Source organism: Nicotiana attenuata, chromosome 2 (genome assembly GCF_001879085.1).
Source record: "Nicotiana attenuata strain UT chromosome 2, NIATTr2, whole genome shotgun sequence".
Taxonomy (NCBI): Eukaryota; Viridiplantae; Streptophyta; class Magnoliopsida; order Solanales; family Solanaceae; genus Nicotiana; species Nicotiana attenuata.
The window spans coordinates 88,192,599-88,208,623 of NC_031990.1; the positions used below are offsets into that span (position 1 = coordinate 88,192,599).

The 16,025-nt window shown below is 38.7% G+C and overlaps 1 protein-coding gene across 1 annotated transcript; it reads right to left on the bottom strand.

Annotated features, from left to right (window-relative positions):
• LOC109223068 (kirola-like) lies at window positions 1,471–2,948 on the bottom strand. Its single transcript, XM_019387327.1, has 2 exons — window positions 2,693–2,948; window positions 1,471–1,967 (listed from the first exon to the last, which is right to left on the bottom strand). Exons 1-2 carry the CDS (start codon window positions 2,877–2,879, stop codon window positions 1,714–1,716), a joined length of 441 nt encoding a protein of 146 aa, XP_019242872.1. The 5' UTR covers window positions 2,880–2,948; the 3' UTR covers window positions 1,471–1,713.

Genomic DNA, 16,025 nt, shown 5'->3' on the forward strand with positions numbered 1-16,025 from the left:
TCTCAGTGGATGTAACAGCCAAAATAATGTCTTGGTAATCTTATCTTGCTTCACTAGAACCACTAAATCTGCATTTATCGTGTGCAGGTGGCATACTATCTATAATTTTCATTACTCTTTAATTCTTTCGATAGTTCTTGCGACCATGCGCGGGTTATTCTAAAATGTGAATCTATATTTATATTTTTATGTGATGTTACAGCATTAATTTGGAATCCAAATTCGAGATTCTCCTTGGCTGCTATCGGAAAGGATTTGGAATTGAGCATTCATCCATACTCTCGGTAAAATTTGAAATGACAGGATTTGGACGAGTTAAAGGTGAGGTGGGAAGAGCCATGGACGTGGCAATGTCGGAGGCAGTGGTAGTGGAAGAAAGGATTCCCGCTAAGGTGGTTCAAAATATTATACATAGAAGCACAAAATGAATTTTGCCTTATATGTAAATGAACTTTCCAGCCCTGTCGGAGGAATACGTGACAATTTTGCAGTGACGTCATCCTTTATACCTAATCCACCACTACGCCGAGCGCTTGAGCACACATCTCAGCCACATTCACAAGCATCTCTAAAGACAGGACAATCAAGAAACCCTCGTGAAGGACCTTAGAAAATGCGCATCTCTCACTCCGTAGATTGAAAATAGTGGTGCAGTTTAGTTCTCTGTTTATTGAAAATTTTCAGGTTTAGTTTCTGCTCTTATTTGAGTTAGTTTCATATGCATTTTCACTAAAGTATAGCTAACAACTAAATTGTACAAAACACAATTTGAGTGGCTCTTAATCAATACTGCAGTAGGAACTGTTTGTAAGTCTAGGGGTGGCAAATGGGCGGGTTGGGCTGAATTTGGGCGGGTCAAAGATGGGTTAGGTCAATAAATGAGTCATTGCCCAACCTAGCCCAAAGTGTACTTGGGCTAATATGGGCTGGGTCAAGATGGGCTAAACAATGGGTTATAGCCCAACCCACCCAACTTGACCCTTGTTTTATAATCATACTCATCTTACATAAAAAGTCTTTTACCTAAAACGTGAAAGTTGAAAAATATTTTGCGGGTGGGGTTGGGGTGGGTGGGTGGTGCAGAAAAACGAAAAAGCAGAAAACTGAAAATTAAAAATACAAAAAAAAAAAAGAAGTAAAATTGGGGCAACTAAATAACTTTCAAGAAAGTTGGGTTGAGATGCCTTTATTTTAGGTGAGTTTCATGAGTTGTATTTGGGCTGCTTAATGGGTCAGAATGAGCTATAAAAGATAATGGGTTAACTTGGGCTCAGCCCAAATAGATCCATGAGCTAAAATGTTTGTAGCCGAAACCATTAATCTCTAGACGAATTGAGCGGGTTGGATGAGTTTCGGCTCAAATTGCCACCCTGCATACAACTACTAGATAAACCCAAAAAAAATGGCTGAAAAAGAATGAGAATAGCACCCTGATAAATATATCCTCTTTGTTATAGGTAAAGATCACGCTTGCAAAATTCATAATATCTTATATATATTCACCATCGGAAATACATCAATACAAGGAGAGTGCATATATAATATATTCTTCAAACAAAACATTCTTTATTTCACACAGAGCTAGCTAGAACTAGCTAATATTGCCAAATACTCATTACACACACAAAGATATGTATATGTGTGTATTAACATACATGCATACATACATACATACACAAACACACACAACACACACACATATATATATATATATTACTTGAGAAGGTGACTCTCTATATCTTTGGTCACATGTAGAAGATAACCCAAGAAAACGAGAGGCTCTGGGGTGTCTTCAGTTTTCTTCTGGTACTCAAGTGTCCATGTAGTCCATTGTTGGTCATGGGATGTGGTAATAGTGAAGAAATTGTACAACTCTAACAGATCTCCTCCAATCACTTTCCAAGTGATTGATTTCTTCTGATAATCCGCGGCTTCGATAACTGATTTACAGATCTTATCATTTCCATCTATAATCAATAAAGTTCGAAAATACACGAGATGTTACTCCATGTTCAATTATCCAGTTCCTCATATAAAAGATATAAACATTCAGAATAACATATTTTCTCCTCTTCTTTTTTTTTTTCCCCGTTTTTTTAATTTTCATTTTCTCCTAAATTTATTTGTAGCTCACGGAGATTGGACGTGCTATATTTTTTCATGAATAGAACTATCGTTAAAAATCTCAAAAGAACATTTGGCATTTTAGAAAACATTGAATTAATAGGGGAAAAAAGCTTAAAATTGATTATATTGTGTTTGGTATGACAAAAGGAATTTTCTTTGACAAATACTTTTAAAAAAAATATTTGGTAAATTTTTTTCAGTACTTGGTAATTGGTGAGTGAAAAATATTTTACGTATATATTATATTGAATGCTAGTAATAATATTAGCAAATAGAGTGTTAAGAAGTTTTTGACTATTATCAATAATATGTCTAAGTATTAGCTGGAGCAAGTAATATGAAGTTAAATATTAAGATAGTTATTAGAAAAGTGAATTTCGTAAACAAGATTTTCCCCTTTTGATGTAAAACATTTTATGGTAACCAAAAACATCATCAAATAATGTTTTCACGAAAGCTATTTTTTTGAATAAAAGCTTCTTGACATACTAAATACACCCAAATGCGAAAATTTATACAAGTAAATAATATATATGTATAGAGAGAAGAAATATCAACTACATACCGTCGCTATATTTCCAGCTAACAATCGAACCAACTTTTATGGTTTCACCTTCATCAATTACAACTTTGTGGACCTTACCAGGACTTATATCAGATATATAATGAGTACTGGTGTGTAAAATGTCATGAATCGGGTGTCCTCCACACTTCACCTCTACTGAAGCAATCAACTTGCCTTTTACACCCATATTTTCTTCTTTGATATAGAAGAAACGTTTTGAAAAGGAAGTGGTGACAAAAAGTTGAGAGACTGTAGGTTTTATATAGATTGTATTCTTAGTTATTATTATTGTTATTAAATATATTATGTTCTAGTTAGCTGCATGAAAAGTTGGTATTAAACATGATCCATGACAACTCATGTTTTTATTAGTGGAGATGGAAGATTAATGTCAGCTCATTACGTGTACAATTAGGTCTTGCTAAGTTAGTGTTGTCCTTCACCATAAAATTTTAATCATTTGACTTATCTATCTATTTATATCTATATCTATATCTACCTATATTTATTATAAAAGCACGAATATTACACATTAAATGTTGAACGACAAAAATATCTCCGAAATATTACCGACTTTTTACCCTTCATATTTAAATATGTCTTCAACAATAATGTCCAAAAAATGTCAAAACAATTCATTAGTTGTAGAATTCAAGTATTTGTATACTAAAGCACTAAACTAACGGGCCTATTTGTATTATAAACAAACAAAAACTTCAGCTCTAGAGTTGAAGTTCGCCAGTTACAAAACAAAAACTTCAGCTCTAGAGCTGAAGTTCGCCAGTTACCGAACAATAACTTCAGCTCTTCGCCAGTTACAAAAACAATAACTTCAGCTCTAGAGCTGAACTTTTTGTTTGTTTATAATTTCATTTGCCACACCATCTTGACCAAACTGAAAGAAAATTAATTAGCAAGTGTTGATCATATTGATCGATCGGTCAGGTTTCTTCCTTTTGAGATTGTCAAGCAGCTCGCGAGATCAGGCATTAAGGTTATCTTAACAGCCAGAAACGAGAAGAGGGGAGTGGAAGCAACATCCTTGCTGAATTACAAAAGGTTTTTCAAATGTTGTTTTCCATCAGCTTGATGTTCAAGATGCTCTGAGCATTGAATCTAAGAACTGATGATAACAACAATTGCAGCAGCCACAGAAGTAGCAATAATAATAATAATAATAGTAATAGTCATAATGATGCTAGTAGTAACTGGTTAGGATTTTCTCTCTCACCCCACGTGAAAATGGAGGTTACTTCTTGTGAACCTCAACACCAACATCATCAGTTCAATAATCCTGCTGTTCCATTTAGAAGGATATCCAGTTGTAATGGCTCCAATATATTTTCTGCTTAGCTGAGATTCTCCTGTATATGATTCAAGAGAGTTGCAAAGCAAGGAGGAGGAGAAAGGGGGCTGAAGTTATTTAAAAGGTGGGTACAAGTTAAAAGTTTTTTAAAATAATGGGTAGAGGTTAAATGGGGGCGACCAAATAGGGCGCCCCGTGCAATTTTTAGCTCCAATGCCAGGGCCACAGCTTAAATGTTTGTTTACAGAAAGATTTTGCCTAAAATTTAAAAGAAATTGCCCTTTAGCTTACTTACGTTTTACATTGGCGTTGGCAAAAAGGAGTTACTTCAGTTTTTCCTTTACTGATAACCAGTAGCAATGTATTTTTTTCTAATTTGTCGAATTAACTGAAAACAAGAAATAATTAGGCTTACAGTAGGCATAAGGAAGTTGATGAAAATCAGGAAGATGAAAAGTGGATCATTGGACGCCATCTATTGTTTGTTAGTTGAGAGATAAACGTTTATATGTTAAATAGAGGCTTGGAGAGATTAGATAATTAGTAACTTATAATTGTGAAGCTCCAAAAGAAAAGTATCCAGGAAGGGTACTTTAATTTATTAAGAGTTATGAGATATTTGGGTGAAAAGTTCTAATGTTTACACACACAAAACAAATTGTAAACATGAGCAGGGAATTGTATGGGCATCACAATTCTTTTGGTTTTATCCGATAAGAGACATCGGTTTATACTATTAGAAACTAAAGCAAGTCTTTCAATATTACACTTAAAAAATTATTCAATGTAGTATAATCTACACTGTACCATGATGTTTATTAATATATTTTGGTCTATCGATATGTTGAACAGATTTGTAGTTGAAAGTTATTTTCAACAACGGTATAAATATTTTTGCAATATATACCCTATGAAAAATTTATTATTTAAAGATATTTTTTGAATATTTGGGAAGGGATTTCGCACGTATACAGAAACTAAGTAGCACATATTCTAAGACTAGTTTTTAAAAAGGGAAAGGTCTAAATTTTCCCCTAAAGTATTCGATTGGGAGCGGATTTGTCTTTCATAAACAAAGTAGCCTATTTGTACCCTGCCGTTATACAAATAGTTCAGATTTACCCTTTTCGTCTAACGAAGTTAATTAAATTAAATGCCACCTCGAATTTTAATTAACTCTTAATCTAACTAGTAGACCCACCCCTCCTCCCTTTCCTCCTTTTCTATCGGTAGCAACGTCAAAAAGACCACGATCTCATGATCAGCCATCGGAGTTATATTTCTATGTCGTGACCAACAAAATCAAGGTTGTCGTCGGTGAAAATATTTTCAATGATGGAACTCTCCTTTTTTAGTTATGATAAAGGGCTTCATGGGGTGATGAAGATGTGAAGCTGTGGCAATGAACTCTCCTTTTTTTGATTTTGACGGTGGTTGAAAGTTTGTGAGAACTAAATTGAGACGAGGAAGAGGTCCTCATTTACCCTGGGAAAATGAAGAGAAAAGTGGAAGGAAGAAGAGTGAAGGGAGTAAGGGAAAGAGGGGGCGGCTATGCGTTAAAAATTTTAAAAAGTGAGAGAGGATGATAAAATTAGTGTTTGATAGATATGAGGGATTTAACTGAATGTATTAGAATATTTTTAAGTAAAAAACTAATTTTAATTTGTCTAGTTCACTTGCGTTAGCCAAAAAGGTTAAATATGAGCCATTTGTGTAACGACAAGGTACGAATAAACCACTTTTTGTGGAAGGATAAATCTACTCTAAATAATACACTTTATGGGTAAATTTAGAAATTTTTCCTTTTAATAATGTGGAAGATAAAGTTTACGGCTTGCCATAAGGGATTCATCTTATAGTCAAGTTTGAGACTTTCAACTAAGAGATTCTTACTCAAGTCTCACAAAAGTATGAATTAGTTTTACTATTACTGTTATTTTAAAGTGGTAATTGCTCTTTATTTTTTATGTTCTTTTAGCTTTAACTTCATAAATATATTTTATATATTCAAGGTAGAAAAAGAGATGCAGATTTGAATTACATGGGACACGATGCATGATTCATGAGATAAGTCAAGTAGTCTATTAAGATTCTTTTTTCATGTTATTAAGCATGAGGAGTTAAGTGGGAGGTACAACTTTAAAACCAATCTACCTAATACCTTACTCAAAGCGAAAAAACGTGAAGAAAAGTCGTTTATAAGAAATTTTTTATCCTTAATGAATTACAATACTTAAAAAAATCTATTTAAGTAGAAAGAGATAGATACGTGATTTATAAGGGAAAATGATGCTTGTCCAATGAAACATTTTGTTCATGGTATTGATGGTAGTAATTGGTGAGGAACAAACGTTATATAGAAGAACCAATCTAGCTACTTACCTTACTCCAAGCAAAAACAAAGCACCGTTGTATTTGGCTATAAATATATATTTTTTTAGTACATTACATAATTACATTTTGATGTTTAATGTTAATATGTGCGACGTTTGAGCTTAATTAAGTAATTTTTATGATCCTACAATCACTGAAATATGAAGATGAGTGAAAGTAGCACACAAGGATGTCGTAAATATAAGAAAAGAGTACGAAAAGGCAAAAACTGGAAGAAGCATGGAACCATGCACCAGATCAAGCGACGTGGCTCCTGGCGACCAATATCTCGCGCTCAGGCTCGTGAGGCGAGGTTCCCAGTGTGCCACAGACTGGGCCTCGCGAGGTTTGGTGCCTAGTACTCCCCCAGTACGTGAATTAAATCATTCCTGCTTGGTTTTGGACTTGGAGACTCCGACTCTAACCTATAAATACTTCTTAAACATGCTTAGTGAAAGGTTGGACGATTTTTTAAGGCAAGCAGGGCTTAGGAACGCAACAGAGCATGGATTTCATTGTTTCTTCCATCCTCCATCTCGTACTCATAGCTTTTAACTTTAAAAAAAAATATTTTGATTGTTGCTACGAACATGAGTGGCTAGAGACCCCTTTGTCCTATAGTTATGGGTTGTTATTGACTATTATTGATTGACGGTTGATGATATTATACGATTCTATCATATTAACATTTTTATCTAATCTTGCGCTCAATTATTTTACTGCATAGCTAACAGTAGAATACTATCTACGAATTTATAGTTGAACTCGAAAGTGGAAACTAAAGATTGCATATAAGATTGAATTGACTATATTCTTGAATCCAGGCATCAGATAATGTATTCACGATTAGGATTGACGTATTTTAGTTGCCTTACTTGGTTATTTTTTGTCACAACACAAAATTTCCACCCTCGGGACTGAGCCTAACATTTCACTTGATAGACCAGCCAACGTTAGATATAACTATTAACCATTTTTAACAATACAAATCAATTTACCATAATAAAGCTGAATAGTCTGAAATAAGGTAAAAAACAATAAACAAAAAATCCAAATATAATTCTAAAACTGGTATCACGAATACATGAGTGTCTAGAGTACTACAAATAATAGTCGGAAAAAAACAACATAAGTGTCTAAATCAAGATAACAGCTAAAAGGATATAGAAGTGGACATCAGGGCTACGAACGCCATGCAGATATACCTCAAATCTCCGCTAGTAGTCAAATCTGGGCGACCTTACTGAACACTGCCGGGACAAACTCTGGTATATGCAAGAGAAGTGCAGCGTGTAGTATAAGGACAATCGATCCCATGTACTCTCTATGTGTCGAACCTAACCTCGACGAAGTAGTAACGAGGCTAAAGTGGGCCATTTACAATAACCTATACGCAGTTATAATAATAATAACAGGGAAAGAAAATAGGAAATGCAAGTAAAATAGTTAATTTATGGAAAACGAACTCAAACCTCACTATAAGAAAGCCCAGAATAACAAACCTCGTAATGTCATATAACATTTCTCGAACTAACACAAAATCAATAACAAGTTCAACACGCGCAAACTATTGTTGTGTGCAACCCAATCTCACTGTAACATCCTTTATCAATATTTGTGAAGATCTGATAGGTCATTTTGAGTTATAGCCCTTATTTCCGTATTCTGAGACCTTGAATATCTCCGTTTAGCATTCCTCAATTTACGTGCACAGTCCATGCCTTTTTTGCGAAAAACTTTTATGTGAAAAATTGAAGAAAATGTAAATTTTAGCTTTGAAAATGATTTGAGTTGACTACGGTTAAAGTTTTATGTAAACGAACTCAGATTAGTGTTTGATAGTCCCGGTATCTTAATTTAGGACTTTGGCGCATGCCCAGAATTGAATTTGAAAGTCCCTAACAAAATTTAACGTTATTTGTTGAAAACTAGTAATGTGAAAGTTTAAAGAATTCCTAAGTTTGACCTTAGGGTGACTTTGTTGCTACCGGATTCAGATTTCGGTTTCGGAACTCCGTATAGATTCACTTCACTATTTATGACTTGCCAGCAAAATTTGTGCAAAACAGAGTTGATTTGACGTGATTCGAATAGCAGTTGTAAATTTCAAACTTCTTAAGTTTCTTTGAAAATCTCATACAATTTGATGTCCGATTCATGGTTCTAGGTGTTATTTTGGTGCTTTAATCGTGTGAGCCAGCTCATATGATGTTGTTATACTTGAGTGCATATTTGGTTTGGAGCCCGAGCGGCTCGGGTGAGTTTACGACGTGTGTTAAATGAGTTTGGTTGAGGTTGGAATAGCTGGTGCACTTTTGGTGCTGGTGCTCTGCTGTAGATCTCGTATTTGAAAACTGTTCGCATATGCGAGCATGGGCTGGATTGGGTGGTTTCGCATTTGCGAGGATTATGTTCGCAATTACGAACTGTCAATGATCGCAATTGGGATCTCAAAGTCACATTTGCAACTCAGTAGTCCTTGAGATGTCTTCGCATTTGCGAAGGTTGGGAGTTCGCATTTTCGAACTAAGTGTCGTTGTTGCGACTCCTGTGGCCCCAGATAGGTTTTGCTTTTGTGACGCTTTTCACGCATTTGCGATTTTCGTAATTGCGAATAAGACATATCAATTGCGACATCCGCAGCTGGATAACGGAGGGGAAAACGGGACTTAGCTCATTTTTCACAATTTCTCAACCCTAAACACTTTAGAGGCGATTTTCCAAGAGATGTTTCTTCCCAAAATCATTGGTAAGTAACTTTAATCCATTTTCTTTCAATTACCCATTTAATTTCATGATATTTCAACATCAAAGCTAAGTCTTCCATTGTAGAAATTAGGAATTTGGGTAGAATTGAGGATTTTTATAAAATTGAGATTAAGACCTCGAATTTGGGTAGGATTTCAAAACAAATTACATAACCGGGCTCGTGGTGAATGGGTGATTGGGTTTTTGTCTGAATCTTGGATTTTAACCAAGTGGGCACCGCGTTAACTTTTGTTGATTTTTTTCAAAATCATTAAAGATTGAATTTTTTCACTCGTGGGTTGTTTCTAAAGTCTATTCTAAATTATTTGAACTATATTTGGTTCGATCACCTCCAATAGTAACCTGCTTGACATCATCGTGCCACACCATATCCTTAAGGACTAGCAAATGGGGGCTGTCATACTGACGCATTCTCATGCGCTCATACAAAGAAGACCGAGAGACCATGCAAGCTAGAACATGACTGGGCTCCAAAATATCTAACCTCATGAATTGATTGGCCACGACCTGAACATCTGATGTTAACGGCCCCTCACCAACTAGAATATATGCAGGGTTACCCATACTCACCGCCATTCTACTCAAGGCTTCGCCATATTGGCCATCCTGGTTGATACAAAATGGTTATATCATAGTCTTTTAACAGCTCCAGCCACCTCCGCTGCCTCAAATTGGGATCTTTTTGCTTGAACAAATACTGATCCGTGTTTACCTCACATGACAAGCCGTAGTGGTAATGCTTCCAAATCTTCAATGTTTGAACAATGAGTGCCAGCTCCAAGTTGTCAACAGGGTAATTCTTCTCGTGAACCTTCAATTTCCGCGACGTGTATGCAATCACCCTACCATCCTGCATCAATACTACACCAATCCCAATAAGAGATGCATCACAATACACTGTATAGGATCCTGAACTCGTAGGTAATACCAACACTGGAGTTGTTGACAACGCAGTCTTGAGTTTCAAAAAACTCAACTCACACTCATCGGACCACCTGAATTGAGCACCCTTCTGGGTCAATCTAGTAAATGGGGCTACTATGGATGAAAATCCCTCCACAAACCGGCGATAATAACCCGTTCCGAATCTCCATGACTGTAGTAGGTCTAGTGCAGTTCTAAACTACCTCAATCATCTAGTGTGAGCACGTGATTTTTGCCTGACCAAAAATACTCCTACAAAGTCACAAAATTGATTTTTCTAATTTATGTTAATTTTTATGAAATTTTTAGGAATATCTGTTAAATTGTTTGCATTTAGTTACAATTTGTGCGTATTTAGTATTTCAAAAATCATACCCTAAAAATGTTCAAATTTCATGAATTGCATCTTTAGATTGATATTTGCATTTAAGACTTAAGTTATTAATTAATTGCATTACTAAGTAAAATCGCAAATACGGTTCATTTTACATAATTAGCTGTAGTTTTAATTAAAAATTGGTAATTTTTCTTCCATTAGTTTTAGCTTAATTATTTATTTTAATTCTAGAAATAGATATTTGTTTTAATTCTACATATCAGATTTTATTTAGGATTTAGTTTAGGTTTTAATTTAATTTTATAAGTTAAAGTTAAGAGAAAGAAAAAGTCAAGAAAGGGAGAAGGGTTGTCTCCATGTTCAGGCCCAATTTGCCATAGCCCAGTTTTGTGTCAACCAGCCCCAGCCCAATCCCCCTACCCGGTCCAGCCCCCCCTCCCCAACTTAATAAAACGACGTCGTTCAGTAGCGTTCGTCTCGCCCGTTGATTCCATTAGATCGGAAGGCTCGAAACTAATCCTCCTCCCCTATGTAAGTGTCCTAAACACCCCCCAAATCCAGGGACCCTCGCTCATTCTGTCTCCCTCACCATAACCTAAAACCCTTAGCTGCCCAAATTCCCCATCCCCTCACTGCCAGCCGCTGCATAACAAAAATCGCCTCACGGCGGTGGCGACGCTCCAAACCTGTTCAAATTAACACCAGCCAACCCCCATCTCCTCATCTTTCTATATCTCATAACAGTTCCCTTCAAACAAACCCAGAAATCCCCAAATTTCAGATCTAAAGTCGAAACCCTAATTTTGTTCTGTCTCAAATTTTCCGTTCAATTTCGGTCTATTTGAACCCAAGACCTACATCAGACGATTGTTCTTGATGAGAGAAATCGATTGATGTTAGTCTCAGTTCATTTCACACCACTAGGATTTGTCCGAGTTTGCGACTGTCTAATTCAAATCAAGCTTTGGGTAATTTCTCTCTCCGTTTTTCTTTTTATTTTTCTTGTCTTCTTTCATAATTGTAATGACCCCACCGGCCGTTTTTAGAATTCACGCCCAGATCCCCTATTAACTGCTTCCCCTAAGTTTATTTTTGCTATTTTGGTTTGCCGGGACGTTCGGTGTTGAGTTTCGAAGAGTTTTGGGGCACTTAGTCCCTAAATGAGAGCTTAAGTGTTGAAAAGTATTCCGTAGTCAGAACAGTGTAAAGACAGCCTCGGAATGGAAATCCGATGGTTCCGTTATCTCCGTTAGGTGATTTTGGGGTTGGGTGCGTGTTCGGAATGTATTTTGGAGGTCCGTAGCTAATTTAGGCTTGAAATGCCGAAGTTCGAATGTTGGAAGTTTCCGGTCCGATAGTGAGTTTTTTATCCGAGGGTTGGACTGGAATTTCGAAAGTTGCAGTAGCTCCGTCGTGCCATTTGGGATGTGTGTGCAAAATTTCAGGTCATTCGGACGGGTTTTGGTTAGGTTTTTGATCGAAAGCGTATTTTGATGAAATTTGAAGTTCTTACGCTCAAATCCTTGATTAATTCGAGTTTCCGACGTTGTTGTAGGTGGTTTAAGGATTGGTACATGTTTGAATGAGGTTATGGGATTTGTCCGTAGGTTTAGTTGAGGTCCCGGGGCCCTCGGGTGTGTTTCGGATGCTCAACAGGTCATTTCCTCCTATTTTTTTGAACTGATGTTGCTGCTTCTGGTATGCCTTCATCGCGTTCGCGAGATGACCTTTGCGTTCGCGAAGGCTTGTCTTGGCCAGCTGGAATTTCCTTCTTCGTGTTCGTGACGCTATCCTCGCGTTCGCGTAGCTTTGGCCTTCTTCTTGTTCGCGTTCGCGTCCTCCTCCACGCGATCCGAGACGTTGGCCTGAGGGGCATTTTGGTCATTTTGCCTAATTTTGCGCTTTAGCTTTGAATTAAATAGTAGAATCAGTTGCTTCAGATGTTATTTACAATGTGTGATTTAATTGAATAGATTTGGGCCATTTGGAGTTGAGTACTCGTGGCAAGAACGTGGTTGCTAGTTGATTTTAGCCGGTTCGAGGTTAGTATCTTGCCTAACCTTGTGTGGGGGACTTCCCCTTAGGATTTGAGCCTTCTTTGTTGATTGTATTCCTTGTACGCGAGGCGACGAGTGCGTGCTCGGATTTATTTGTGGAAAATTGCCCCTTATAGGCTCTTAGATCCTTGTAATCACCGAATATGAAGTTGTTCCTGATACGATTGAGTTCCCTGTTATTAGTTTCACCTCTACATGACTTACTTGGAATTTATCTGCCCTTTTTGGTTATGCTTGTTTCCTAATCGACTTTTACTTGTTTAATTGTAGACATTTACCCTTCTATAGTCATATTATCATTCCTAACTACTTGTCTTTATTTGGAAAGCATTATTTCTATCTCTCGTGTAAATAATTGGTCTTAATTGGAAAGAAGTTAGATATCCTTTGTTTAGTTGATATTTTCCTTAATTGTAATTATTTGATTCATGTTGACTTCCTTGTTGTTGAACTGAGTATTATGGAATCGTTGTTTCGTATTATTTCTCCCTTGTTGAGTTGTTCTTATTGCGCTTAGTATTTCCCTGTTACGGTTATTCCTTGTGAGTTAGTTGTACCGTCTTTTGGTGAACGGAATTTTTTGAGTTGATTCTCTTGCTTTGTTCCTGTATATATTGTCATTTGTTGTGTTGTACTTGACATTGTGATGCATGTGTGGCGAAATAAGGCGGTGCTTATTATATTATTATTTGCACACGTGGCGAAATAAGGTGGGCTATGTCAGGGATTGACTGTAAAGAACTGTGACGACCTGTGGAGGCATTCCTATCTTGTTGATATTGTGATTGTGGGTTGCTTGCCTGTATGAGCTTTATCGCTTGGAAGTTGTGAGGAAACATCGTACGTGCGGTCCGTTCTCCTTTTCATGCTTTCTAGTTGGTAGAATTCTTGTTAAAAACAATTACACAAGCATACACGTAGTTGGGCACCCCATTAGAGGTGAATTCCTTCCGATTTTGCTAAGGGTGGAGATACGCCCTCGTTTATCCATTATATATGTGAGAGTGGCCCTAGTTAGCCAGTTAGTTGTCAGCATGACCATGAGATTGATGGGGCACAGGATGCCAAGTGTTAGGTTTCAGATGTCGGGTCTTCGTGAGTTATGGTTTGTCGGAGACTTGGTGAAATTGTGGAAAAAGTTGAATAAGACCTTTGTGAACATCATTGTAGGATATGAGCTATTGACTTGTTTTCCCCTTGCTGTGCTGTGACCTTAGGATTGGATTGTGATTTTTACCGTCATTTCGTATCATCAATTATTATATTCTCGTTGTTACTTGTTGTATTTTCCCTTATTGTGAATTGTAGTGTTCTTGGTCATTCATGCAGCCTTTACATATTTATATGTCGTTTCCATCATTCCTATGATTATACTATTTATTGACTGGTAGGTGCCTTGACTGTTCCTCGTCACTACTCCACCGAGGTTAGTCTTGATACTTATTGGGCACCGCCGTGGTGTGCTCATGCTACTCTTCTGCACATTTTTGTTGTGCAAATACAGGTACTCCCGCTCAGTTCTGTCAGCCTTGGAAGGAGGCGTATCGGTAGTGACTTCAAGGTATATCTGCTACGTCCGCAGACTGAGGAGTCCCTTTCCAGCTTTCTGTAATAAGTATAACTCTTCCAGTATTTCTCCTTTGTATAGATATTCTTGAGTCAGAGCCTCTTATGTATCCCTTAGCTTGTGATTTGTGAGTTTCCGGGTTTTGGGAGATTGTTAGCTTCGAGAATTGTTGTGGTGTGTGCCGAGCGGCACCTTAAATACCGTTTTATTTTACTAGATCGGTTTTATTTACTTTCTTCCGCAACTATGGTTTATCTTCCGCATTGTTAGGCTTACCTAGTCGTAGGGACTAGGTGCCATCACGACATGTTCACGGAGGGCGAACTGGGGTCGTGACAAGTTGGTATCAGAGCTCTAGGTTCATAGGAGTCACAGATCACAAGCCGGTTTATTAGAGTCTCGTGGATCGGTACGGAGACGTATGTACTTATCTGCAAGAGGCTATGTAACCGTTAGGAAAATTCCACTTCATTTGATTTCCCTGTCGTGCGAGATTTTTGACATCTACAATCCTAAACCTCTGTCTTCTACTCTCTCACAGATGGTGAGGACACGTACTACCCGAGGCGATCAGGCACCCGCGCCCCCTACTGCAGCCGTCGGAGGTCGGGGCCGGGGTAGAGTTCGAGGACACGCACGTGGTGCAGCGAGAGCACCTGCGCGAGCTACCGCCGAGGTACCACTAGCAGATCTAGTCGGAGTCCAGGCACCTGACACGCCTACTGCTACCACTACTCCAGCCCTTCAGGAGACTTTGGCACAGTTCATGAGTGTGTACACCACTTTGGCTCAGGCAGGATTGCTTCCCCTTGCTGCAGCCACATCCCAGGCCGGGGGAGGAGCACTGACTCCAGCCGCCCGTACTCCTGAGCAGCGAGCGCATGTTGAGCAGGTCCCAGAGATTATTCCCGCGCCGCCTACGGCACCAGTTCAGCCCGAGGGCATGGCAGTGACTTCCGAGTAGGAGCAGATGAGACTAGAGAGGTTCAAGAAGTATGATCCTCCGGTGTTCAGTGGATTAGCATCAGACGATGCCTTGGGGTTTCTTGATGAGTGTTATCGTATTCTCCTTACTATGGGTTTCTCTGGATCTAGCGGGGTTTCTTTCACTACTTTTCAGCTTCGAGGAGCCGCCTATGATTGGTGGCGCACCTATGAGTTAGATAGCCCAGACGAGGCAACTTGGACTTGGACCCAGTTTTCAGATATGTTTCTGAGTGAGTTTATTCCTCAGAGCCTCAGGGATGCATGGCGCACGGAGTTTGAGCATTTGCGCCAGGGTGCTATGACTGTCTCGGAGTATGCTGTCTGTTACACCAGTTTGGCTAGACATGCCCCAGCCTTGGTTTCTGCTGTTCGCGAGAAGGTTCGCCGGTTCATTGAGGGGCTTATTCCCAGCATCAGATCCAGCATGGCTCGTGAGTTAGAGATGGATATTCCATATCAGCAGGTGGTGAACATTGCTAGGAGGATAGAGGGTATGCATGCTAGAGAGAGAGAGGGAAGGCAGGGTCACGAGGGAGAGAGCAGGCGAGATAGGGAGAGAGAGTTGGAGGAGGCGAGGAGGCCTCGTAGACCGGGGAGGTATACCGGTCCTTATTTTGGAGGCAGGGTGCGTCATGGTAGAGGTTTTGCGGGTCAGCCAATTCAGTTCGCGCTTCAGGCTTTGCATGGTGACTTAGGTGTTCATGGGTCTCGGAGTACCCGTATCGCAAAGTTCCCACCGCCTCGTCAGCAGAGAGGGTGATTTGAGTATGGAGATACTAGCCACATGATGAGAGATTGTCCCAGACTTTGGACCGGTGTGTCCCAGCGAGGTACTCAGGCAGGTAGAGGGCGCCCAAGAGGGGGAGGCCCGGCTCGTTGATGTGTTTCATATAGTAGGCTTGAGGCCGGTGCGCCAGTTGAATGTCATTCAGGTACGGATTCGGTTGTTATAGGGGGGCGCTATCTGTAGTTCATCACAGTTCTGTTTATCGGGGTGAGTTCCCTTATTTTGT

What these genes read in the sequence shown, in the direction of transcription:
- LOC109223068 (XM_019387327.1), bottom strand. Translation starts at nt 2,879, where the DNA reads ATGGGTGTAAAAGGCAAGTTGATTGCTTCAGTAGAGGTGAAGTGTGGA. An exon ending in TAGCTGGAAATATAGCGACG is followed by an intron (nt 1,968 to 2,692) that starts GTATGTAGTTGA and finishes TATTGATTATAG; the next exon opens with ATGGAAATGATAAGATCTGT.